The sequence below is a fragment of the Microtus oregoni genome, unplaced genomic scaffold, assembly GCF_018167655.1.
Source record: "Microtus oregoni isolate MIOR12 unplaced genomic scaffold, Mior012 000006F_ref0000085, whole genome shotgun sequence".
NCBI classification, from domain to species: Eukaryota; Metazoa; Chordata; class Mammalia; order Rodentia; family Cricetidae; genus Microtus; species Microtus oregoni.
The window spans coordinates 20,334,180-20,360,528 of NW_024543065.1; the positions used below are offsets into that span (position 1 = coordinate 20,334,180).

General features: G+C 36.9%; 1 protein-coding gene across 1 annotated transcript in view; it reads right to left on the bottom strand.

Annotated features, from left to right (window-relative positions):
• Rfx6 (regulatory factor X6) overlaps nt 1-26,349 on the bottom strand; it is a 51,728-nt gene that overhangs the window by 18,086 nt on the left and 7,293 nt on the right. Inside the window, exons 5-9 of the mRNA XM_041654636.1 lie at nt 17,623-17,700; nt 16,347-16,374; nt 4,311-4,418; nt 1,180-1,257; nt 977-1,090 (exon numbers count right to left, since the gene is read on the bottom strand). Of these exons, the coding sequence (XP_041510570.1) occupies nt 977-1,090; nt 1,180-1,257; nt 4,311-4,418; nt 16,347-16,374; nt 17,623-17,700 (406 nt within the window). The remainder of the gene's footprint in view (nt 1-976; nt 1,091-1,179; nt 1,258-4,310; nt 4,419-16,346; nt 16,375-17,622; nt 17,701-26,349) is intronic.

Here is a 26,349-nt window from a genome sequence, read left to right on the forward strand (position 1 = left end):
GTACCTGAGCCTAGGTCTCTCCTGTGTTCATGCAGAACTACCTCTCCTCTCCTACCAATTGCTTTCCCAAGTGGTAAGCATTACAGACAATCACATAGTGCAAACTGAACCTTTCTTTGTAAATATTGGCATTTATTCAATAAAAAAACAAAACCAAGACAGTCCTGGCTCTCTCTTGTCCATCAATGTGAGCTTGAAGTGGAGGTGAGAAAACCCTGCACTTAGCTCTGCTTTCTCTCATTCTGTGGTTACTGAGCGGAGAAAGAAACTGTGGCCCCTAACTTCTTATCCTCAAGTCAATCCGTCAATCTTTTGTAAAGTTGCCTCTCAGTGATGTAGCTGGTGTCTCCTCTAGTTTTCCAAAACGCTAAGAATAAAAAAGTAACTCATTTGCCCAATGTGTCTGAACTTTTATGCAAATGTTCTCAGACTATGTTTTCAAATGATACTTTTTGTTTTTCCATATGACAACTTAACAGGCAAATACAGGCAAGATGATTTTAAGGTGCGATATCATTTCACCCTTCATTTGGACTTTCTTATTTCTCAGCTGTGGAAGATGTTCTTTTCCTTCCCACTAAATATTTGGCCAGGTCAACCTGGCCATCTGTTCCAGGATCTCTTGCAATGATTCAAAAGAAATCTGTGGACTCTTACTAGGTTAAGGACAGAATTGGACATTAATTTATTCAAGCTAGAGATTTTCAAGGTGTTAATCCTATGAGGGTATTTAATTCTGCTTTCTCCTGAGAAAGCCAATGTTGTAGTATGTAAACATCTCATAAAGGTAACAAAATTTAATGATTTTTCATATATTAGCCATCTTATTTTGGATTGTCCTTAGCTGTAAACAAAAAATTAAGCTGGTTTTGTTTACTGTAAAAAGTTTTTAAAATAATTGTGACTATGTAACAAGCATTCAGGGTGTCATTTAAGGAAATAAATTCTTCATGCTAGGGCACCCCAAGGAACTTACCTTATAAAGAATTGAGTCACAAACACAGAAAATGTCAATGATAACAGGATTTTCTAGCAGTGGAAGAAGATGGTCAGGCATTCCTTGCCAAAAGTGGAGTAAGAAATGCTGGATCTAGTTGTAGAGCAAAGAGCACATTAACTTATTAAGAACAGGATGTGAACGCTTGCATAATGCCACAGAGAAGCATTCTGTCACCTCACCTCTTCAAAGTTTCCATTGATTGCGTTGTCAAGGATGCACTGGCAGTGAGTTTTGTACATCATTATGAGAGTATCAACCTATGTTAAGGAAGAAAAAGCTTAACTAAAGAATTTTTAAAAAATCCATTGTTTGTTTCCTTCATACTTTGAAGTTCCTGTTTTAGACCAGACATTTTATTCAATGCAGAGGACCTGGAATAAGGAGCAGATCCTTATTTCAAGATACCTACCCAATGAAGAAAAAAGATGAGGAAATTGGTGACCTGATGCCATATGACATGCTAAGATGCAAGATGATACAACAAGATTGTGATGAGAGCATTTAAAAAGGTAGTAGCAAGGAAACTATTGACTGAAATATCATTTAATTTTCTGCATAAGACAAAACAATGTTTTATTGGAAAAACAGAATGTAAGATCTCAAAATGCGTCAACTTGTTGTTGTTGAGACATGGTCTTGCTTTGTAGCCCTCGCCAACTTTAAATTCAACTATAATTCAACTTTAAATTAAACTATATGGACCAAATTGACCTTAGACTCACAGAGATCTGCCTGCTTCTTCCTCCCAAGTGCTAGAATTAAAGGTGTCTTACCACACATCTGGACTAAAATACATCAGCTCTTTGCATGTTAGGAACAGTGTAGTGTAGTGGTTTCAGGTGTTGATTTTAATAAAATTTTTAATAAAAATTCTAAATGAATTAACACTGATTAGTATGTGTTTTAAAAATGGTGAGTGTTAGCTCTTTGGAACACAGCAGCCTCTATGGTGATGTGGTCATTGTCTGTCCTAACATTTTGTGTTTTGCCTCTTTTTCTGGGGACAGCATAGGTCTTTATGGTCTAGTTTGCCAATGAATAATGATGTCATGAAAATTAGCAGCCTCTCTCCAAGGAGTTATGTTGATCACAAACTATCTCCAATGGGATGTTTTCTACAAAACAAATGAAACTTGTTCTACACTTTAGGCAAAGCTATTATTTTTAGATAGATCACCAAGGCAAATCTTTTAAATGAGAATAAGGACAGCATGAAGAATGGAAGGGAAGTCATAAGACTGTCGAAACTTTATATCTTTATATTGCAAGGAAACACAAAGGGGATAGTTGAATGAGGGGAAAGGAGGAAAGTGTAGGCAACTTGGGTACAAATATGAGCAAAGTAAGTAATATGCATGTATTAAATTTTTATAATGCAATGAATTATAAAAATTAATTTTATTTTTATTAATTTTACATGAGTTAATAAAGAATAACTTGCTGGGATACAAAATCTACTAGCTAAAATTCTAGTTCACATGTTGCTTAATTTATTTTTTCAAATATGTTGTTTTACACACAACTCATCAGAAATTTTATATCTTAATATTTCATGTGTTTATTTAATACTTACATGTCTATGACATTAAACTTTAATTGTAGTGTTCTTGTATTCTTCAGAAACATAATTCAATTTTATTTTTTGAGAATAGATATCATTTTAGACGGTACCAGAAAGAGTAAAGTTTCATCTCAGTTATGAACAGTAAACATGTCGTGGAGTTGACTACCACCTTGAGTGATGGTCACACTCAATGAAAGAGCAGCCCCCCCCCCACCAGCTGCTGGCGTTGATATCTACTGGGATCAGATTCTCACTGCGCATTCTCCACTCACTCTGCTTTGTTAAAATGGTGCTTCAAGCCTTTGGCTTCTGTCCCAACCTCTTTCTAGGAACTGATCGGTCACCTGTGGATCTTGGCAACTGTAAAAAGGTAAAAGGGCTAAGCTATCCTTCAGGAAAAAGAGAAGGGTGTCAGTCCCTGGACTCATAAAAGAGTCCACTGGTGATAAACTTTGAAGCCAGGGATCTCATAATAAATCACCCTTGGTACCTGAGTGGGAAATGATCTGCCAGCATTTCAATGTGAAAGATTAGAACTCCTTGGAGGCCAGCAGAGAAACTGAAATAAACTATTGGCACACGTTCCTTGCCTCTCTAGTTTTCTTTGTCGCTTGCTTCCTTCTATGGCTCTTGCTGGGTATATTTACACAGCAAACATCTTCATAGCATGTTGGCATGCAAGCAGTCCTCTCCACAGAGTAGAGCCAATGCCACTCTTCCTCCAAGAAGTGAAGTCCCACTATTTGCCACAACATTGATTGGCAATTTCTGTAGTTAAAAGTCATCGTATCTATAAATAAAAGGTATGGTAACCTTAAAAAATGTGATTGGAGGTGAGAATAAAAGGAAATGGATGTATTCAACATCTGAAAATTGTCTTCACTACCTGGCACAGTTCATCTGGCATCCAAATAGAGTTACTCTGCATCTACATGTATCAATAGCTTTAAAAATCAATATTCTAGTTTTGCTTCCTCTTCCTACAAAAATGCCTATTGCTAAAAGTTTTCAGTTGAATATTAATGACATCTCTGTGTGTTTGCACTTCAAAATATGAATGTGTCAAAAGCACTTCCATCCAACGTGAATATAATGACTTTTACTTGAAAGAAACATATAAAGATCATTAAGTTCTGATTCAATAATGGTACCCAATAATATATAGGCAATGATTCTCCAACAAATGACTTTAGAAGTGCAGAAATAAAATAAGATTTAGGTTGAGACTTTATTAAAGAAACATTGGAAATTCTTATTGAGGGATATTTATAGAATTAACTCAATTGAAAATGATTCTTCTTTTTGCCATCTTGTATAACCCTTACATTTTCTAAGCATCCCCCTCATTGCTAGGGACAGACTCTGTCCTAAAGAAAGGCTCAGTGACAATTGAAATGAAATGATATTAACAAAAAAAACCTATAAAACTTACCTTTGAAAATCTGAACGTAATAGACACAGTCTACTTTATATCCTCAATTTTAAATTTTAAATAAAAATAATCTTTAGCCTTTTGAGATTTATTTTACTACCTTCTGATTATACACTATCAGAAAGATGTAAATAATTAATTGGAAAGTGTTTAATCAATGTTAGTAAACATTTGTCTCTCCTATAAATCAATCAATTCTGTTTGATAATGCGGATATCTGACTGCTTCCTGCAAGTGCCACAAGATCCCCCAGCAAAAGGAGATACGGAGCCAGCATATCAGAAAATCGATAGAGAAGTGTCTTTAATTGATACCTTGTCCTTAGAAATGCATCCTTGGCACACAAGATGTTGAGCACTGGGGAACTCTGGAAGTAGTGTTCCTGTTTTTGAGCTAAGGGAGTATTTACGAGTAAAACCGCCCTGTAGTTAAGAGAGGCACAAAAAGAAGTGTCACGGTTGTGGACTTCAAATTCGGCAACGAAACAGAAATGAACATTTCAAACTGTGTACATTTAGAAGTTTGGGTAAACTGTGTAATTGAATAAACCAGACACATCAGCCAATTTGCCTCAAATGTTAAGTAACTTTGTCATTAGAATATTTCCCCTCTCATTGGGAGTTTTGTTTTGAATATTTACCATTTTTCATAATTTTTATAAAGTAATGGTGCATTTTATAAGATTTACTTCTGGAATTGCTGAAAAGATTTTTGCTACAAAGTCAGGGGCTGCTGGATCCCCACTGCACATTTGCCAGTCACATAAGCAAGACGATGAGAACTAAATCCCCTTGCTGAGTCTCAGGGGGATTCATTACTGCTAGGACTTCATTAACATCTAATTCCTTTGGTTTCCAGACTTGTAATTTGAACTTCTCTACCATCAACGCCCATACACTGAATTCAGAAGTTTGTCATTCTTTTGCATCGCTGGAGGAAAGCAGTTTTCAGCAAATTACAAAAATATTGCAAATACATATTGTGCAAGGAAGTGTAATACTGCCACGCGGAGACCTGTGGGAAACTCACCCAGGAAGAGTGAATGTCTGTTTACTGTGGCCCATAGAACAGACTGATTGTTCCTACTCTGAAACAAGTTAAACTTTTCAGAAGCGGTGTTGGAGCGGCGGGGCTGCGTCCCCGGCACCCGGCCACCCCCACGGCTAGCTTATGCCCCGAAATAATTACACAGAAACTGTATTCTTTTGAACACTGCCTGGCCCATTATTTCCAGCCTCTTATTGGCTAACTCTTACATATTGATCTAACCCATTTCTAATATTCCGTGTAGCACCACGAGCTGGCTTACCAGAAAAGATCGTAACCTGCGTCTGTCTGGATTGGGAGAATCATGGCGACTTCTGACTCAGCTTTCTTTTTCCCAGCATTCTGTTCTGTCTACTCCACCTACCTAATTTTCTGTGCTATCAGGGCCAAGCAGTTTTCTTTATCAATTAACCAATAAAAGCAACAGATAAATACAAGAGCCACCTCCATCAAAGCGGTTACCCTTGGGAGGAAGAAACAGAAAAACTAGCAGTTCAAGGGTGATCTCAGTTACATAGAGAGCCTGGGGTAACCTGGACCACCTGAGACTTTGCCTCAGAAAACAAAATTAAAACTAAAAGGAAAAAATAAAAAAATTGAGTCAAGAATAAAATTTATGAATATGGTAAAGAATAGGAAAAAGGGAATTTTGTTCTGCCTTCTAGTTTCTTCAAACTTCTGAGTTTCTCATGTTTCCTTGTTCATCTAGGTCATGTTGAATATGTTTATGAGACATATTACTGATGTACATAGGCAGGGTTTCCACCCTGTATTATTAGTACCAGGAGCTGTATATCCTTCTAGATTTTTCATGGTAAAACAGGAAAAATGTTCAGGAGACTCTTGAGTCTTTAAACATCAAACACAAGAAAAATCACTAGTTTCAAATGGAAAGATTTTATATAAACTTTAAATCAATATTAGATTAACATGAAAATCAATTTTTCCTAATTGTTATAAATTTTAGCCATATCCTCTATGAATAAAAATTTAAGAGTAGTCAAGAACTATTACAGAAATAATCCTCATCTGCTGATATAATTGTAAGTTGATTTCAACCCACTCCATTTAATTAGTCTTCATGATTTAAGATCTATTTCAAATACCTTCTAGCTTTGGGTTTGCCATATATAACCATTGTCAGTGTACCCTCAAAGATGGGTACTGTAGGCCAAAAAGAAAAAAAATGCCAACTATATGAAAATGAAGAATTTTGTTTTGTTTTTGTTGTTTGTGTATTTTTTGTTGTTTGTTTTTGAGGCAGGGTTTCTCTGTGTAACAGCCCCAATTGTCCTGAAACTCACTTTGCCGACCAGGCTGGCCTCAAACTCATAGAGATCCATCTGCCTCTGCCTCGGCCTCCTTAGTGCTGGGACAAAAGGCATGCAGCACCATGCCTGGAAAGAATTTCATTTTTAATGAAAGGTCAAATTATAATCTCATTTAAAACCTGAAACATCAAAACTTCTAGGAGAAAAAAAACGCAACCTAGGTAGTATTCTTTCCGATGTAGGTGTAGGAAAGGGCTTTCTGCATAGGACCCATGTGTTCAGGAATTAAGATCTATAATTCATACATGGGACCTTATAAGTCTAAAACCCTAAACAGCTAAAGCAACAACCAACTAAGTAAAAAGGGAGCCCACAGACTGGATAAGGATCTTTGCCATCTATACGCCTGACAGAGGAGATAGATGCAGAATCTATAAAGAGCTCAAAAAACAGTTAAAAACTATGAACTAATTAAAAACGGACTTTAGTTTTGAATAGAGTTCACAATAGAAAAAATAAAAACAGGTAAGCAGTATTTAAAAAATATTAATTTTCTCTAGCATTGATGGAAACGAAAACCAAAGCAACTATGAAATTTTATCTCACCTGAGCTGGGACAGTAAAGATCAACAAAACAGCTGACAACAAATTCTGGCGAGCAGGTAGGGGAAGGGAATGCTCACTCACTCTTGGTGGGATGGCAAACTGGTTCAGCTACTATCGAAATCATCATGGAAAAATCTCAAAAAACTAAAAGTATATCTACTATATAACTGAGCCATTTCACTCTTTGGAATATGGCCAAATGACAAGACATCCTACTTGACAAATACTGGCTCAGCTGTGTTTATCGCTCTATTGACAAAAGCTAAGAAGTGGAAATAACCTAAATGTTCTATGACTGCTGAATTTATGATGAAAATGTGGCATATATACACTGTGGAATGCTATTCAGTACAAAGAAAACCTAAAATCACAACCTTTGCAGGTGAATGGGTGGAACAAGAAAGTATCATAATGAGTTAACCCAGACCCAGAGAGATAGATACTTGCATATTCTCTCTTATGCATAGTTCCTAACTCTAAATGTTTAGACGTGAGTATATAACCTAGAGTAACCACAGAAACTAGGAAAGTAGAGAAGGACCAAGTAGGAGGAGGTGGGAGAAGGTACTCTAGAGACAGGACTAGCGGAGCCAAGTGCTATGAAAGGGGAAATTAAAAATCAGGGTAGAAGCTTTTAACCGAGGAGGGCAGTAAGAATGAGAGGGGGAGCGGGGGGTAAATAATACTAAGGAAGTTTGGAAAAGCCATAGTAATCATCTTATGATGACCTAAAATTATATATAATGTATACAAGTTATGTATATATGTACATATATCTGTATAGCATATATATATGTGTATATATATACATATATATGTATATATATATACATGAATGAATGAAGTTATCTCATTTGGGGAGATAATGACCTCTCAAAAGCCATACACTATTTAACAAAACCCTCAGTACCAGGCTTGAAAAATCTTCCAAGATGTTGGTCAGGGGCTGTCTACAAGATTCTCCTAAAACCAGTATAGGGTATCACTGTTGTCCTTAGCTTCCTCCCATAACTTGCAAGTTAGGCCTGTATTACTGAAGACACCACACACTTCATATGCAAGACTTAGAGAAATGGAACTGGAATTACCCTTGAAGACTCCTTCCTGAGAACTAATCTCATAGTACTGGGGGTTCTATTCAAACTGCCAAGGGAGGAAAACAAGTCCTACCCACCTGTGGACCTATGAACCACAATGATGACCATTGTGGGCAAGATACCCTTGACGGTGCAATAGTGGTACTCTTATCCTGGGGGCAATCAACATCTGTCTAATTAGATTTAGGGCCCATTCAATAGGAGGGATTTCATACCTACTGCTGAAAGTCTAACCAACTACCCCTGGCTGGTGATGCCATGGAGCTTAGAAGAGAACCACTGTTGCCATTTTCGCAAACCTGCATAACTTTCAACTGCATTCTAAGTACTACACTTATCTTCATAACTGCAGATAAGTGTAGCTTTCCCCTCATCAAAGAAGCTTCCTTTTGCAGTAGGTAGAGATCATTACAAGAAGACACAACTAATCAAAATTTAGAGAAAAACTGACTGTGAAGTGCCCAGTCACAATTGATAAATCGTAACTCCTGTACTTAAGCCTCAGGAACATGAGGGAAAGGGAGCCAGACAGGTTGTAAGAGCCAGAGGACCAAGACATCTGTTGAAAGACTGTGTCTTCTACATGCAGCAGGAAAGATGAACTACGAAATTACAAGATTATGGTTGCCTGAACAAGATCTGTACAACGACAACACCAGGTGATATGTCAGTGTAGACAGGGGAATTCTCACAAGGTTCTACCCCTAGATAAAGAGAGCTATAGATAATAAATGTCTTATGTGAGTCAGAGAATCAGTCTTTCTCTGGAATGAGCTTTCTAATTAGTTATCCAAATGGTCAACCCTAAAGGAATATTAATATAAGCAACACTAAATAGACTCAGTCGGTTGTACTTATGTATTTATGAGCATGTATGCATGCAACAATAATAATTAAAGAAAATGGGAGAGAAAGGGAAGAAATAAGGGAAGGGGTGGAGAGATGGGTGGGTAGATCAGGGAGGAATCAGTGGGATCAGTGAGGTAGTGAATATGATTGAAATAGACTTTATGAATTTCTCACAGGTTTAATAAAGTATTATTTAAAAAGCTAGAAGAAAGTAAGGTATTCTCAGAGACATGGGAAGAAAATAGTTATCAGTAGAAACATTTGCACTACTGTAACTTTTGTTTGTTACCTCCACATTTTGTTTTCTATATAATTTCATAAACTAACTATTAATTTATGTTTTGGAGCACATATGTATAAAATGTAATATGTGGCATAACTGGAAAGGATGAAGATGGAGCATGTAGCAGTCATTTTTATGCGTCACTGAGATTAAGCTGGTATAAACTCAGTCTGGAGTGTTATACCTTTAGGATATTAAATATGATACAAGTGGTAACCAGAAAGTGTCAGAGAATATACACAAAAGGAGGTAAGAAGGGAATTTTACTCTAAAAATTAACTAATGTTAAATATGATACAAGTGGTAACCAGAAAGTGTCAGAGAATATACACAAAAGGAGGTAAGAAGGGAATTTTACTCTAAAAATTAACTAAACACAAAAAAGGATATAGTAAATTAAAGTTCAAGTATGCTACAATCTGGAACTCCCACTCCTATATATGAGCATCTGGAAATGCTCTTATCGATATTGCTTTCCATATTTAAAATAACTCATTAAATATATAATGAATAAATGCATTTTGGTGTTTCCCTATAGTGGAGTTCTTTATAATAGTACAAAACACAGGAACTGAAACTTTATATTTATCATTTGTAAACAACAAAAATTTGATAACTAAATAAAAACAAATTCACAGTACAAATGTGAAATGTATAGAAAGTAAAAATGAACAAAACATAAGCAACATATTTGGATAGGAATGTATTCATCAGTCATAAAGCTGAGACAGAAATATAGCATTGTGTCCTAGAGATCACTAACCCTTGCTTGGTAGAGAGGAAAGAGGAGGAACGCTATACAAAGGACTTCTCTCTTTTAATCAGTGCAGCAGGTCATACATGCGTCTCTCTGTGCATTGGGGTGTTATAAAGAGACATTTCCTAGCAAAATTGCTTAGCATGCTAGAAAACATTACAGAGCAGAGTATACGCTTTTATCTTAATCGTTTCAAGTTTTCGTATGGGTAATACCTTTGTGTAATTGTAGCTAGCGATACAGGTAGAAGATGTGCAAGAAGCAAAGCAACCTGAAGACTTTTAAAAATACGTTTCTTTGTGTATGCTAGGAATTGTGGACAAAGATGGCAAAAGTTATAAATGATACTATGCTCTTCAGAGTGTGTGGCACAAAAGTAGCAAGGACTGGCTATTTTGTGTGTGTGCTCTTCTTGCTATGCTGCTGCTCCCAGAGATGCCAGGTTATGTACTACAGACTGGCCACAGAACTAGTCTGTTTTCACTCTTTGGGTTTCTCTCTTCTTGCGTTTTGTTTGATTTTCTTCTTTCTCCGGTGGTGACTTCAATATTTGTGGGTAAACTATTAATCTTATTTCTAGCAACAAAAAAGAAGGACCCTACAGAAAAGAGACAAACGTGAGTGTCTGACTTGTGAGGAGCACGAAGAGCGGGGCTAAGTGGCCCAGTGTGCCTACGTGATGACAAAGGAGGACGTGATAACAGTCTGCAAATATTTGAAAAGCATACCCCAAGGAGGGAGCGCTTGAGATTGGTCTGGATGCAACATTGCTCAACTGCCCATGAACAGTGTGAAGGAGAAACAAGCCGGCTATTACAGAATTTTCTTCACTTCATAAAAATAGAGATAAATAATTTGTGAGAAAGAGATTATTCTCTAAGGAATGGTGGTGACTTTGATATTTCTAGATGTCTGAGACAAAATTTACCCCAAACCAGAAAAGCCACAGGGAAAGGAATCCACCCTACTATCACAGCTTCATTTTTTTTTTGACTAAAATGCCAAAAATACTCATTGGAGAAAGGGCAGAATCTTTAACAAATGGTGCTGGGAAAACTTATTATCTCCATCGTGAAGAATGAAGCAAGTTCCTATCTCTCATCCTGCTAGAGAAAAAAAATCCAGGAAAACCCTTGAAGAGAATGAAGAAGTTTCTAAGTAGGGATCTTGTTGTTTGTGAAATAAGGCTAATGGCTAATAAATGGGACCCTATGAAATTCAAAAGGCTCCAAACAGCAAAACAATCAGTTAAATGAGTCAGAGACAACCTGTAGAATGGGAACCCGGGTATACATCTGACAGAAAAATAGTATCTGCAATATACAAAAAAACTTTCAAAACTAATCAAGAAAACAACCCAACTGAGATATAGAATAAGAAAATGAAGGGTGTTTCCCAAAGAAGAAACATGAACTTTACAGCTGAGATGACTTGGTGGTCAAAGAGGCTTGCTGTGCAGGTGTGAGGGGTTGAACCCTCATGAGTCACCTGCAGTCTCTGTGAGGTAGCATGTGTCTATAACCTGACACTCCCGAGGCAAGAAGAGAGCTGGAGAAAGGCGGGTCCCTGGTCCCCTCTGGCTGGTTGACCTCTTAGACACAGCAGCAAAGAGCAAAGACATCCTGTTCCAAAGTGGAAGGTGAGGACTGACACCCACTGTTTCCTCTGACCTCCATAAGCACACTGTGGCATGTGTGTGTCCTCGCTCTCACACACAATTCCACACACACAGCACATGAACACGCTGACACCCTGAGATTCCATCTCAACCAGTCATCATGGTTGGCCTCAAGAAAATAAATGTCAACAAACGCTGGTGAGTGGGTCGTGAAGGGAAAGCTTATTTACTGCTAATGGGTGTGGAGACTGGGCAGCCTCTGTCAGTATGGAAATTTTTCAAAACAAACTAAATATAAATCTGTCCTAAGGCTCAGCAGTACCACTCCTATGTATCTGCTCAAAGGGTCCTGTATCTTATGACAGAGAAATATGCACATCCAAGATACTCGAGTTATAGCAGCAAGAAAAGGAAAATCAGTGTAGATATACACCAACTAGAATATATATATATATATATATATATATATATATATATATATTCTCCTATATAGACCATATATATAGTAGAAATTTATCCAGTTGTGCATAAGGAAAAGTGAAATTTGTGGTATCAAAATGGAACTAGAAAACATATTAAGTTAGGTAACCTGAGCTCAGACACACAAAAATCACATGTTTTCTTTCATATGCCAATGCTAGTTTGTAAATTTTCTAAATGTATATTTGTATGTAAAGAAAAAAGAGACCATTAGAGTTCTTGGAAAGAAGAGGTTGGGGGGAGGTTGTAAAGGGTAGTAGGCACAGGGGATATGAAAACAGTAGGGAAATACTGGGAGGGACATGCTGGAACTGAGAAAACAGGGCAGGGACAAGTGAAAGGATGGGGCGAGGAGAGGGTCAATCAAAACTAAGTCTGTATTTTAAAACCATAAGGTAATCTGCTACTTTATGAGTTAAACAAAAGCTAAAGTTTTAAGAAAGAGTTTGACCAGAGGTATTTTGCACGGATAGATACAGCTACTCTCAGGAACAATAGGATTATTCAATTAATATACCAGTGCCTGGAGTAGGTAACCAATGAGCTGTTCATCCACGACACTCTTGAGCTCTCAGTGAGTATGATTGCTTATGGAAGACCTGTACAATATTGGGCCCATCTGTATTCATCAAGGAGTGGAGAGGGACTCAAAAGCTCTTGTCCTTTATTGGAATATTTGTAGGAAGTATATAGTTGGTGTTATGTAAGACTGCATTTTTCTAAGACTATAGCTATAGGTAATTAGTGCTTTCTAGGAATAGATGAGATATTTCCTTCCATAGTAAGCCACTAATAAGGTCAGCACTGGTAAATAACTCTCGTCCAACCTTCTTCAATCAACTCAAACTAAATTCACTGAGTCACCAAAAGGCAAAACCAAAAAACATAAAAGTGTAAGTTGAGCTAGATGGAAAGGTTAAATGGATTGTCTGGTATGGTAAGGAGATGAGAGAGTAAATAAACAGTCATTTTATTCACTCCATTGAGTAAGAATTCCTATTTGTACAAAAGATAACCTTAAACTAGAAGGAAAATGGTAACACATATTATTAAAAGCACTAAAAACAATATTACTCCAAAAAAAAAAAAACCAAGAAGTCAAACATCAATAAAACTTGTATCTTGTGGAAACCAACTTGGCCAAAAACCTTTGACCTAATCTGTCCTGAGTGCAAAATATGCTAGGGAAACAATGGCATAGAACTTATGGGAGTGGTCAACCAACATCTGATTTAACTTAAGGCCCGCTTCACCAGAAGGAATGTTTGCCTGGCACTGTTTGGGTAGCCAAGAACCGGAGACTAGATGGTCCAATGACCTAGGGTAAAACCAAACACTACTGATCTTTAAAAAAAGATCCATAAAATGACTCCTTACAGTTTTCTATAGATCAGTGCCTTGTCCAGTCACCACTAGAACGCTTGCAGAGACCCACAACCAAGCATTACAGGAAGAGAAAGAGTCTAAATGGGAGGTCCCTGCCAAATTCCTTGCCTTGGAGCTTAGGGAATCCTATCCAAGAGTATGTGGAGCGATTATAAAAGCCAGAGTAGGTAAAGGACATCAACAGAGCAAGACCCTCTGAATCAACTAAGCAAGGTGCATATGATCTCCCAGAGACTGAAGTGCCGAACACAGTGCATACATGAGTATACACTAGGTACTCTATATAATATAGGTATCAGCTTAGTATTTTTATAGGACTCTTGACTGTGAGAACAAGTGGGTCTCTGACTCTTGTGCCCACCCTTGAGACTTTTATCCTCCTGTTAGGATGCTGTGTCCAAATTTGATATGGTATTTATAGCTACATATTATATTTTATTTTACCATGCTGGTGGTTATCTCTTAGAAGACTGTTCTTTTCTAATGAGAGACAGAAACAGAATGAATTTGGAGGTGTGGGAAGAAGGGAGGAACTGTGAGGAGCCGGGGGAAGGAAAATTATAATCAGGATATATTGTATGACAAAAGAATCTATTTCCTTTTCTTTTTCTTATTTTTTTATTAAATTTGTATTTTAAAACAATCTTTTCTCATGTTACATACCAATCCCAGTTCCTACTCCATCCCCTCCTTCTGCTCCCTCCACCTTCCCCCTACCCTAGGGCCCCCTCCACTCCTCAAACTGCTTTCTTCCCGTGTTGCTTTATATCATGTGACCTGAGAGAGAGACACCACCTAAAAGAAGCTGCCTCGGCTTGCTGTCACAGAGTGTGCATCCACCCTCTGAATTTGCCTTTCCTCTTTCCAGTTTGAAGGGGAAATGTGCACCTTCATTCTCAAGTCTTAGTTGGGATGGTGAGTATATGGGATTTTATTATTTATTCTTCATTAGCTTTGTCCAAGCTTTAAATATTTCAAAAATATAAAAGCAAACAAAAGTTGACCACAGCAGAAGCTAAACAACAATTAAAACAAAACAAAACAAAGAGGGAGGGCTGTAAGCACAGTTACTTTGTGATCTTATGAATTTTGATTATCTTAAAATGTTAATTCATAAATACAGGTCTTAAATTCTACAGAAAGAGGGAGGGCTGTAAGCACAATTACTTTGTGATCTTATGAATTTTGATTATCTTAAAATGTTAATTCATAAATACAGGTCTTAAATTCTACATGAATATCCACATGCTACCTTGTTCCCTAGAGATTGTAGCACCATAAATATGTGAATTAATTACTTTGACCGTGGGTTTAAAATGCAGAGCCCTCTTCCGATTGTTTTAAAGCCCATGCGTCTCTCAGACCAACTTGCTCTGGCTGTAAATCAAAGGTATTGGCAGCTACTCAAGCTATCTCAGCGTTATTAGTGTTCAAATAACCTGAACTATACATAGATTTGCACCGATTGTTTCTTGCCCTTAGCAAACAGCGATTGTTGATTACCTTAAGCACAAAATAACTTTAAAATTTCAATTTTGTTGAGCAAATATCATTTAGAAATTGCTTTAGGTGGGTAGGGGTGCAGCTTAGAAACTGTCTGACAGATGCCAAGCCTTGAACTTGGTCCTCTACCTACAACAAATTACTTAGTTTTGAGCCTTTAAAAAGCTCTTTTGTGTGTCGATTTGAATCATCTTTTCTAAGATGCTTTACTATTGTTCCAGGTGCCTGTAGAAAACACACAATCCATATGATATGCCTTTATTACTACATCTGCATTAGTAATGTAGTCACCGCAGGAGGAAAAGGTAGATCTGGGAAGCAGTTTCCTTTTCCTCTGGGAGCTAAGATGTGCTGTACATGTGGCAGATCACTGGATAGATCAGTTCTGCTACCTTACTGGATGGGAAGAACACCTGAGCAAAATCGTTTAAAACCCCTAGTAAAATCACTTAAAATCCCTATTGGCCTAGTCTTTAATGAACCAAAGTGTATTTCTAAGTCAATATTTTTGCAGTTTCATAATTGTTTATTTAATGAAAAGCTATTATTTCCTTGATAAAACAGCAACCTGTAGTTTATTATGTAATTAACCATTAACTGTTTTAAAAGTATTGCAAAGAAGCTGGTCATTTCAGAAGGTTGAGGGCTTTTATTATTTTTTAAGATAATGTGCTTGCGTTATTTCATCAAACTAATGGAGTTACGCTTTACCTTTAGTTAGGATTTACCGCACAAGACACTGTCCCGTGCATTTAGTTCTGTGGCACCTCGTTTTAATGATTAGTTAAACTGGAGATAATGAAGGTCTTATCATGTGCCTAATTAGCCATGCAGTCCCTAATGGTAGCCTAACTCATTTAGATAAAGTCAGTTTGCTGATCTGTTCTTTAAGGAGAGGTTGGAGAGGAAGCCAAGGGGAAAAGATCACTTACAGTGTGTGTGTTGAGTGCATGCATATGTGGGTGTGAGACAGTACATGCGTGAGAGTGTGCATGTGTGTGTGTGCATTTGTGTGTGTGTTGAGTGCATGCATATGTGGCTGTGAGACAGTACATGCATGAGAGTGTGCGTGTGTGTGTGTGTGTGTGTGTGTGTACAAAGTAGCAGTACAGTGTAGCACTGTGGCTTCTTGACAACTGTTAATACCAGTTCTTTCTGTATTCACTACTAGAGTGCTTCTAATTGTTGAAGTAGAAGTTCTTAGGTCAATGGCAGTCTACTTCTCAATTTTCTAAGTATGTGGTATTAGATCACCAAAAATGATCTCTTCCAAGTGAACTGGAAGCTGTTAAGCAGGTCTATGCAAACATTTTCACTCAATGTTTGACTTAACTGTATTTGGAGTCCTTGGTTTTTAGAGCTCCCAATGAATAACATTTATTTGTATGTTTAAGGAACAAAATCCTCTGAGCTAAAAACACATATGTGAAACAGAGATAAAAAGCATTCTTACCTCATTCTTCAGTTTGCTCCCCGAAAACCTTAAAAATCATATGATTTCCATTAGTTTGAAAGAAATTATAATTATAGCATCCAAGAAAACAAAGAGGACATGAAAGTAATCTGTTCATAACATCATTACTGCTCAAACATCTAAGAAAATGTGCTTTGTGGGGGAAATTAAAATAAAGAGTATCTCAGGAAGTCAGGTAAGATTCGAGGTAAAGAAAGATTCTTTATACTAAAAGTTTGTATGTGTCCTAGCCTGTATTTACATTTTATTGTGAATATTCACGAGTAACCTGCTTCTGTAATATCCAAATTAATCTTAGCATAACGCAAGTGATGTATTTTTCCCTAAGATGAATTCTTATTTTAAGAGCTACAAGTAATTCTCAATAACCACACCAGGAGGAAACCCAGGAGCAGTTTAATTAGTCCTTTCCAGCATTCTTCTAAACTTTGTGTACCCAGAGGTCTTATTGACTATAACCTCACATATTAATATCCTGCTCCTGAGAGTCACTGGCAGCTTAAAACAGTGGGATCTTTAGAGTAACATGGATTTTTATCACAGAGACTCAAATGGGACAATTGTATCTTGCTGTCATACTAAGTAAGAAGTAAGATGGTAAGATTACGTGAGTAGTAATTATCATAGCAATCTCTTGTGTTGGTAAGGTATTATTCAGATGCATAAAATTTTAAATCAACTGTCTCTTCAAAATTCTTACATTTTAAACTTTACTTTTTACTGAATCCAGCCTGAAAATAGATCCAATCTTACGAAGAGAGGAGAATATTTAGAAGATATTTATTTTTATGTTACGTGTATTGGTGGTTTTGGCTGCATGAATGTCTGTGCATCAGGTATGTGCTGTGCCCATGGAGGCCAGAGATGCACTAGATGCCCTGGACTGGAGTTTTGAATAGTTGTTAGTTGGAAGATGTGGGCCTGCTTGCAAGAACAAGTGTCAACTCTTTAACCCTTAAGCCATCTCCCCAGTCCCTGAGGAAGAGCAAATATAAAGGCAATTCTGTTTCCTTGAATTCTCCTCCTCATCTTTTGGGGGCACTTAGTTCACTGTTACTTTCTCATTAACCATTAAAATTATATTATTTACCAGGTGGTATAGACCATATCACATCAATATTCTCACAAAGCTGATGTTTGATAATCAGAAGAAAAAAAATCATAATAAGCAAGGTTACAAAGTCATCTTATTGAACAGACATCGTACATATTTAAAGAAGTGCAGAGATGCATCTTGAATATGACATCACTCTACCTTGTCAGGCCCTTTCCAGAATAAACGGAGTGGTAGTATGCACTGCTCTCTTTGATGCCAATCCCATAGTAATGATACCTACAGCAAGACAGGAGCCATTTCTGTGTTAGTGAAAGAGAAAGGAGAAGTAGGACTATCTGAGCCAACCCAGTAAGGATTGCCACCCACGAAAGACACTCCCTGGGCAGTACCACTGCCTACCTTTCCTCCATGTTTTCCCATCCACACACATCTAAGGTCAGGAAGTGGGTGAAACTAAAGGATGAGGACATTTCCCCTGGACTCCAGACTAACTGTATTTTAAAATGTTACTTTTGGCATTGCCATTTAAGTTTAAAGTGGATAGAGCAATGACAGATGTGTACTTCAAGCAATTTTTCTGACAACAGGAATTTTTTTTTAAAAAAAGAAGTTGGTGTAGTAGCTCCATACCTAAACATTTCCATGGCCCAGAACAGAAGTACATATAGAATACCAAACTACTTAAAAATATAAATCAATTAAATGAACAGCTACATAAGATATTACTGTGCTATTATACTGCACACTCATAATGACCTAAAAAAACAGACTTGGCTTTAGAATTCTTAGACTCCAGGTGATAGCTTGACAGTGTGGGGGAAGGGCACACCTTTACACCACTTATCAGCTCTTGCGTTGTTCACTTGTGGGGAGGAGTACTGCACACCCCAGATCTTTCCACCACTCACAAGTTTCCCATAGCCACTCTTTAAGGTCATGTACACATGAGTAGGACAAGGTGACCTCCTGTGAATGGATTGGGAGCAGGTCTCCCGGGCTCAAGGAAACAAAGCTGTTTAGATGAGAAGTGTCAGGGCTTCCAAGGCCCCAGGGAAGAGATGCAGTCAGGATGGAGGCATTCATTCTGAATATGGAATTCCTGATGCTCTGGGAAAACAAGCAGCTGAAGGTCACTGGGATCAGAACCTCCAAACACAAGGCCCATAGCAGTGAAGCTGTTTCTATTGACTCAAGGTTACTTGAGTTAGATAGTAGTTTAAAATCTAATGTGTCTCTATATATACACATCTGTACATTAAAATGATGTTATAGATGAGAAACAGGTAGACCGATATTTTGTAAGTATGGAAGATTTAAAGTCTGTTTGGGATAGGAAAACTGTAATCTGTTAACCTGAACAGAAGACTCCCATAACTATTCCACTTTTATAGACTGTTAAAAGCTATATTTTGTGATATGACACAAGAGGATCCCTATGGTGTATTAAAAAAAAGAGATGGAAAAATAATAAGTCTATGAAATCTCAGAAATGTTGAACTGATTTTGTGGTAAAAGAAGCTTAATTAATAAAGACCTGATCAAAGAAAATACAGTAATAGAAATCATTAGACAGTGAATAATAAATAATAATGACAACAGTACCTAAACTATTCATAAACTGTCAGATTTATATGAGTTTGGTCAGAGGAATTAGGACTATGATCTTATGGGTTTGAAATAAGTATTGTTATTTCCATTTTAAAACTTTAGAACTAAAACACCTGTATAATGTCACTGCATTTGAAGAAATAAACAAGTGGCAAACAAAGACAAGAGAGTCTTTTCAAATGGAAAAATATCATAACTTCGTGTTCCTTTGCAAAGTTTACTATTTGTTCTCTAGAATTTACAATTTAAACAACTATACTTAAGTCACTCGCTAAAGCAATATATGCTAAGTTTGACTTCAAACGCTGATTAACTAATGAGAACTCTTATCTTCTTGTTTCACATCTCCAACCCCCGTTTCAACCTATAATAAAATAATTTTATCCCACAGTAAAGTGGGTTTGCCATACAGTCTATAAAGAACTACATGGCCTTCACAAGTGGCAGGCAACCAGGTAAGTCAAAGAGGTAGCCATGAGTTCAATAAACATTAGAGTGTGTCTATCATGTCTGACCATTGTGATAGTTGTCAGAATAATGATGAACAAAACAGACATAGAAAGTAAGACCAGCTGTTCATCCCAGTTCATGGCCTCTTGAGCTAGATGCCTGCTGGTCCTGCTCTGGTGAGCACACTGATCAGCACAGAAGCAAGTACATTTCCAGGTTCTAAAATTACCTGCAGTTGGATTTGTTTTAAATTGCAACATCCTTCAAGATCTTGGCTAGTGTTGATGTGTATTCTTTTTCTTCATGACATTATGATTGTTTCATGTGCAATTACCACTTCCTTATTTTTAGAAAAATGATTTTGTTGTCTACTTTTTTTACGTATCCAATCATTAGAATAATAAAGTTCACAAATAGAAGATTCGTTTCTACTTGAATTCAATGTCAAGATTTTGTGCATTTTATTCTATAAAGAACTGTAACTGACATATCAACACAGACACGAAAGAACTGACTTGGTCAGTGCCTTCACCTCCACAGTGGAGAAGTAGCAGCTTTTCTCATTAGTAATGTCTCCTTGTTTAGGATCGATGAGATGACCAAACTTATGCTATCTATGCTGTCTTACGAGCATGCCTGGAGATAGGAAACTATTGAAAGAGAATCTTCTTTTCTTCAAATGTATTCTGTGTTCTGTGTGCTAGAGGAGGATCTCTGTCCTGGAGGAGTTAACAGTCTTGGAGCAAAAAAAAAAAAAAAAAAAAAAAAAAAACAAAACAAAACCATGCAAAGAAAGGTGGTTCAAATTAACACACGCTACAGTTGAAGTGGGTGCGAGCTAATGATAATAGAAGTTGCCGCCACTTATTGCGTTCCTACTAGTGCAAAGAACTTTGTACATACATGATTCCAAATGTGTTCTATAAGGAAAATACTATCCCAACTTCATAACAAAGTTTGTAAAAATAAGTAATTTATGTTAAATTTTATTAATTATCTTTTTGTGTATGTGGGCACATGATGTGCAAGTGTGTGTGTCATGTGATATGATTGTGGGTGCCTGTGCGTGGAGATCGGAAGGACAGCTGCCAGGAGTCAGTTCTCTTCTTCCACCATAATTTCCAGAGAAAGCTCTCAATTGTCAGGCTTGCATGGCAAATTCTTTCATCCCATGAGCCATCTTACCAACCCTGTGGTTCATTTAAAGGTTATTTAACAGCCTTATGGGTTTGAAGGCAAAATTTAAAACCACAGTTTCAGAGAGCTTCACTCCTGAAATGTAGAAGATAGAATTGATTTTGGATCCCAAGCTTACTCACAATTAGAAATTCTTAAGTCAAATATAGTTTGAATATGTGTGCACTTGCATACACTCTAGGAGTCATTCTGAGTTAGAGTACCACAAATCACAGCAAGAATCTCTAAGACCTGCAACATTGATTGGGATGGATTATGTTTGACCTTCCATGTGTAAACAAAGCCTTCTAGACTGCAAGCTTCCTGTAACGGGAAGTCAATAAACATGCTGAATAAATGAATGAATATATGGAAAAAAAATTTAAACGTAACAACTTGCCATAGAGAAACTATAAAAAAATAACTTGCCAGTTAAGATCAAGCGTATACAGTCATGTACCTGTTATCAGCATAACTGAAACTTTGGTAGAGATCAACATATTTTATCTCCTGTGATATAAGAATATCTGATTACTCCTTTCAGCCAGTCATGAGCATGTTGTAAACTTATCCATTTCTGTCTGGATTACTTGCTCTCCATAAAGAGCTTGTGCTGGCTCCTGCCTTTGCTTTGTTGAATTTTTCACTGGGAATGTCTTCCTTCCTTCCTGGGACAGGATCTCTTTAGGTCAACTTTGAGGCATATTGTTATCGTGTGGAACTGCCTAGTTCTGAAGGAAAACTAATCTCTCTGTCCACTGAATTCCACTCGGCTATTTATCCCATTGTGGCCTTATCCCTGTAATCATTAGTATCTCCGTCCATGGCTTAAGCTCCAAGATTTGAGGAACTCCTCAAACATTTATAAATCACTGTGTTCTAGAGATTTGAAAACCAATAAAACATAAACTTTCTTAAGGCCAATGGTTTTATTTATTTATTTATTTATTTATTTATTTATTTTTGTAAGCAGCTGTCACTGTGAATTTCCATGTTACCAATAAACCACTTGAACAAAACAAAAGTTGTATGTTTAAATACTGTGTAGGGCAGATGTGAGGGTAGTATGCTTAGATAGGAAGCTGCTGGCGACACATTTCTCAGAGTTTTATGCTGTCCACTGCTGGGCTTCATACCTAGCTTCTTCAGGAGCAAATAGAACAATTGTCTCCCCTTAAGCTTTCTTTTGGTCTAGCAAAGCACCTGTTATCGTCTTAGTGATGATTTAGTGTCTTTCAGAAAAGAGAAGAGATAGTGCACGAGCTCCCCTGCCTCCCTAGAGTTAAATATAAACCCCGTAAACCCGGGAGGAGCGGGTTCATGCAGGGCACGCACGGATCCTGCATCTCCGCTGCAGCCTTTTATAACACCGTTTTGTCATTACTAGGTTCTGCTAAAATAAATCTTGCTAGGAAATGTTTCCAGGAATATTACAACAGAAGAACATATGCTAATACGTGATAAGTAAAAGTGAGACCTGCTTGACTGTTTTGATCTATGTATCTCTACCTGCTGCTTGTTTAATGGGCCATTCTAACAGTGCACGGTCCTTTATCACTACATAAGTACATCCATTTCACTAAGGGAAGAATGTTACAAATACCACTCAAATTCTGAGTATAATTAGCTATGTTCTCTAGGGGAAAAAAGCTTATCCCCAAATGAGTCTTTCCGATTTTCTAACACACTTGTGTTCCCTCATTAGCACCCACTGTCCTCTGACATGTGCCTTATGTCAAGCGACTGATCTCGTTTTCAAGTTATGAACACACAGGAATGATTAATTCTTGGGCTCATAATTTAACTATAGCAGCTGCTCTGTACACTAAGTGGAACCATTGCGTTTCTCTTTCACAGCTAGCACGCTCACCTTGTCTCCAGCGTGTCCCTTCATTGGCTGAGCGGCATACACCTATGCTTCCATTGCTTCTTTTTCTCATCAGTTCTCACATAGAATTCCCGAAACATATGTTCCGAGCGAGCTAGCTGCCCTGATGTTAGCTGTTTACACTACACAAATGATAACTGATAAGGAAATGATGCAGCTAAGCTGCTCAGGGACTTGCAATAACTTGCTGTGATAAGAGCAGCTGTCATATCAGTTTTATTAACCCACTAAATCACCACTAATAAATAAGATAATAGCTCTTGCCCATCATGTCTGAAAACCAAGATTTGGTTGATCAAAGTCTACCAGAAATTAAAATGTAACTGACTCAAACAGTTCACCATGTGCGTGCTATCTATAAATGAGCTCACCTAGACACCCCCCGCCCCTTACTTTGTTAGGCTATTTTGGGCAAAGACAAAAACAGGCTCGTTTTGTTCATTTTGTATCCCCAGAGGCTAACTACCACTGAGATTGCAAATATAATGCTTGTTAATTAATATTAATCGTGAAAAATTTTGACAGCAGATAACCTATCTTATAATTCTTTATACCTCCGAAGCTCTTTAGAACCACACTTATACCTCAATTCCAACTGAATGTATTATTCTTGAAATATTCATAATCAAAAAATACACTTCAGTTTGACTCTGTGGTACCTATAGAATTTCATTTTTGAAAACGTAAATTTAAAAATGTTCAAGAAAGTACAGCTGTATGTATTATTTTGGAATCAAAGGAGGAGGAGAAGAAACGTGAAGATGAAGTTGGTTTCTTTCCTGCTTTCTACTGCTATGCAGAGTATGTTATTGAGGCTGGGAAAATAAGACTTAAAAACCAGTAAGAGGTTCACTGGATTCACAGAGCCTACCACTGTCACTTTCCTACCCACATTGGGGTTTCTCATTCCTGGTCACTGAGGCCATTGCTCCCCAACCTGTAGGTTCCACATATTGCTATTAGATGCAAAGAGCCTTCGCTCCATGAACCCCAAGTATATCTGAGGTCAGTTTCCGACACCATGCAACACTTTTCCTGCCCAGAACACAGAAGAATCCTTTAGGTCAGTCATCTAGCAACAGTTCCAACTGACAATCACAAATGAAATATTTAAACATTAGATAGTCTGTGAAAATATGATAAAATTAAAATTTTACTTCTGGAAGCAATGATCATCAGAATATTGCATAATATTAATATTTTAACAAGCCATATGATGAAGTTAAAATTAAATTTTGACAAGTTCATTTATATTTTAAAGTAATTTGACAAATACTCAACAATTATTTAGAGTACTGTATTAAATACTACAATTGCAATAAAATGACTTGAAATTCTGGAAGGAATCATGATACCCTGATTTTTCTAAATAAAATTATATCATTTGTATTTCTGTTTCAGTTGTCTATATTTGTATAGACATAAGGTATTTTTATAAAATTCAAATCTACTAAATATTTAACACCTAGCAGAAATAATGGAAGATAATGTATTTGTATAGAGGATTCTTAGGGTTAAAATTAAGGGTCTGAGAATTCATTGGTGGCACAAATTTGCTTTCATATAAAATATATATTTCTAGAATTAGTGAGATGAGTAAATTACAGAATTTATTAGAGAAAAAATGTATTTATCAGAAATAAATTAGAGAAGATTAATAAAATATTTTTGTCTTTGAGGAAGAATCTAATAGTAATGAATCTTAAGAACTGTTAGAGCAGTAAGGAATTAATAAAACTTTTAATTAAAAAGATAAAATAGTAAAAAGTTTAATAAAGTAATCATTTTGCTAATTTGATTGATATTAGAAACAAGTGGGTTTCGTACTTTTACTACTTAGAGCATAAACTTTAGAGCAGTTGGACCATTGTATAAATGCCACTATTGTTAATAGGTTGTATCTTTGTGGCCTTCGGCTAGTCAATAACCATCTAACTACAGTTTCCTTATTTATTAAACATAATAGTTCCTATCTTGTGTTATTATTGGAAAGATTAGACCTAATGAAAATGCATATATACTTCTGTGTACAATTCAATAAACAATAACTTTTCATTGCTTTGTCAATTTTGATGTTTTCAGTCACAATTTTCTCTTATAAAACATCACTTCAGCCTGGTGGTGGTGGCACATGCCTTTAATCCCAGTACTCAGGAGGCAGAGGCAGGCAGATCTCTGTGAGTCTGAGGCCAGCTTGGTCTACAAGAGCTAGTTCCAGAACAGACTCCAAAGCTACAGACAAACCCTGTCATGAACCACCCCCCAAAAAGTATCCTTAAAAGATTGAAAGTATATTTGATCTTCCATTAATATTATTCATATATTATTTAATTCTCAAAGCAATGGTATAAGGTATCCCACAGCCACTTTACTGATAGAGGCTGAGTGATCTGTCCAATTGTCACACAGCCATATATGAAAGCATAGATTTCACTCTGATTTGCCCAACTTTAACTCATGTTCTAATTATTAGGCATGCTGTCTTAGCTGTATCTTCCAAAATAAAATCTGAGGATGTCATTAGAAACAAAATCAGGTAATGTTTCCTGGATAAGAATAATCACATCAAAGCATTACCATTTCCAAGATGTATCTTGCTATATCTTTCAACACACATAGTTTACACAAAGGACATTGTTTCTACTTACAATATATAAATGCCTGGAAGGGTGATAGCCATGTCATAAAAAGCAAATGGTATATCAATAAGGCCAAAAATTTCAAATTGTTAATGCCTTGAGCATGTCTATGGCTCTTAATTATCCAATAAGTTGCCAGAAGTCACCAAATGTTGCTATATCAACGTAAGAACTAGAGTGTGGCTGTGTCACAATGGCGGGGTTAATGATTCATCCCTAATCCTAAAGTCTCCTTCTGGGATTAATTGACGTCCTCTGCAGCCTGCCCACCCATCCTCTTGTAGATCCCGTCAAGAGGATTGCTGGTGTTGCTTTGCCTCTTTGCCCCCTATCTCTCTACTGCAAACACTGTCATATCTCAGCTCCACTTACACAAGACAGTACTTTAGAAATCATCAAACCAATCTGAGCCAAACAACATAAAACTGACTTGGCTAGAAAAAAAAAAGGCTTTTTCCCCTTCTTTTACTATTGTGGTATTTTATTCTTCTTTCACAGGCCGTAGTATTTTCTAAATTAATCAAAATCAGCAAAATAAGTATTGATTTATATACATTATTGTGAAACAACAGAAAGAATTAAAAGTGAATCAGACAAAGTATCTGTTTTCAAATTATATCTTCCTATTATAATATAGGAAGGGACTAAATGTCACATTGAGATAGATACTAATGAACAGTTATGGGAATGCAAAGAGCCTATGCAAATGAATAGAATAAGAGATATTTCAGAAGAAAAGGTTCAGGAACCATTCCTTTAAGTATCTAAGATTTCAAAATACATACAAGGCTCATGGGTGTCCTCAGAAGGGGAAGCTGCCACAGAAGAGAGACAAGACAGATGGGGTGATTTAAAGGCTACTGCAGTGGTAATCTAGTGACAACATAGAAATATCCTGAAGACTGAGAAGTAAACAGGAAGACAGGAAAATGGGTTGAAACTAAGTCATAATAGACTTTGAATATCGAGGTAAGAAGTTGTCTTTAAGAGTAGAAATTGTGAAGCAGTGTGATGTTTAGTTGTGAAAACTAAAACTTCCTGCCAAACCTGATGAACTGAGTTCAATCCCTAGAATGTATATGGGTGAAGAGAACTGACTCTTGAAACTTACTATCTGTTGTCCACATGTGTTGTGCATAGTATATGTATGCACACACAGGAATG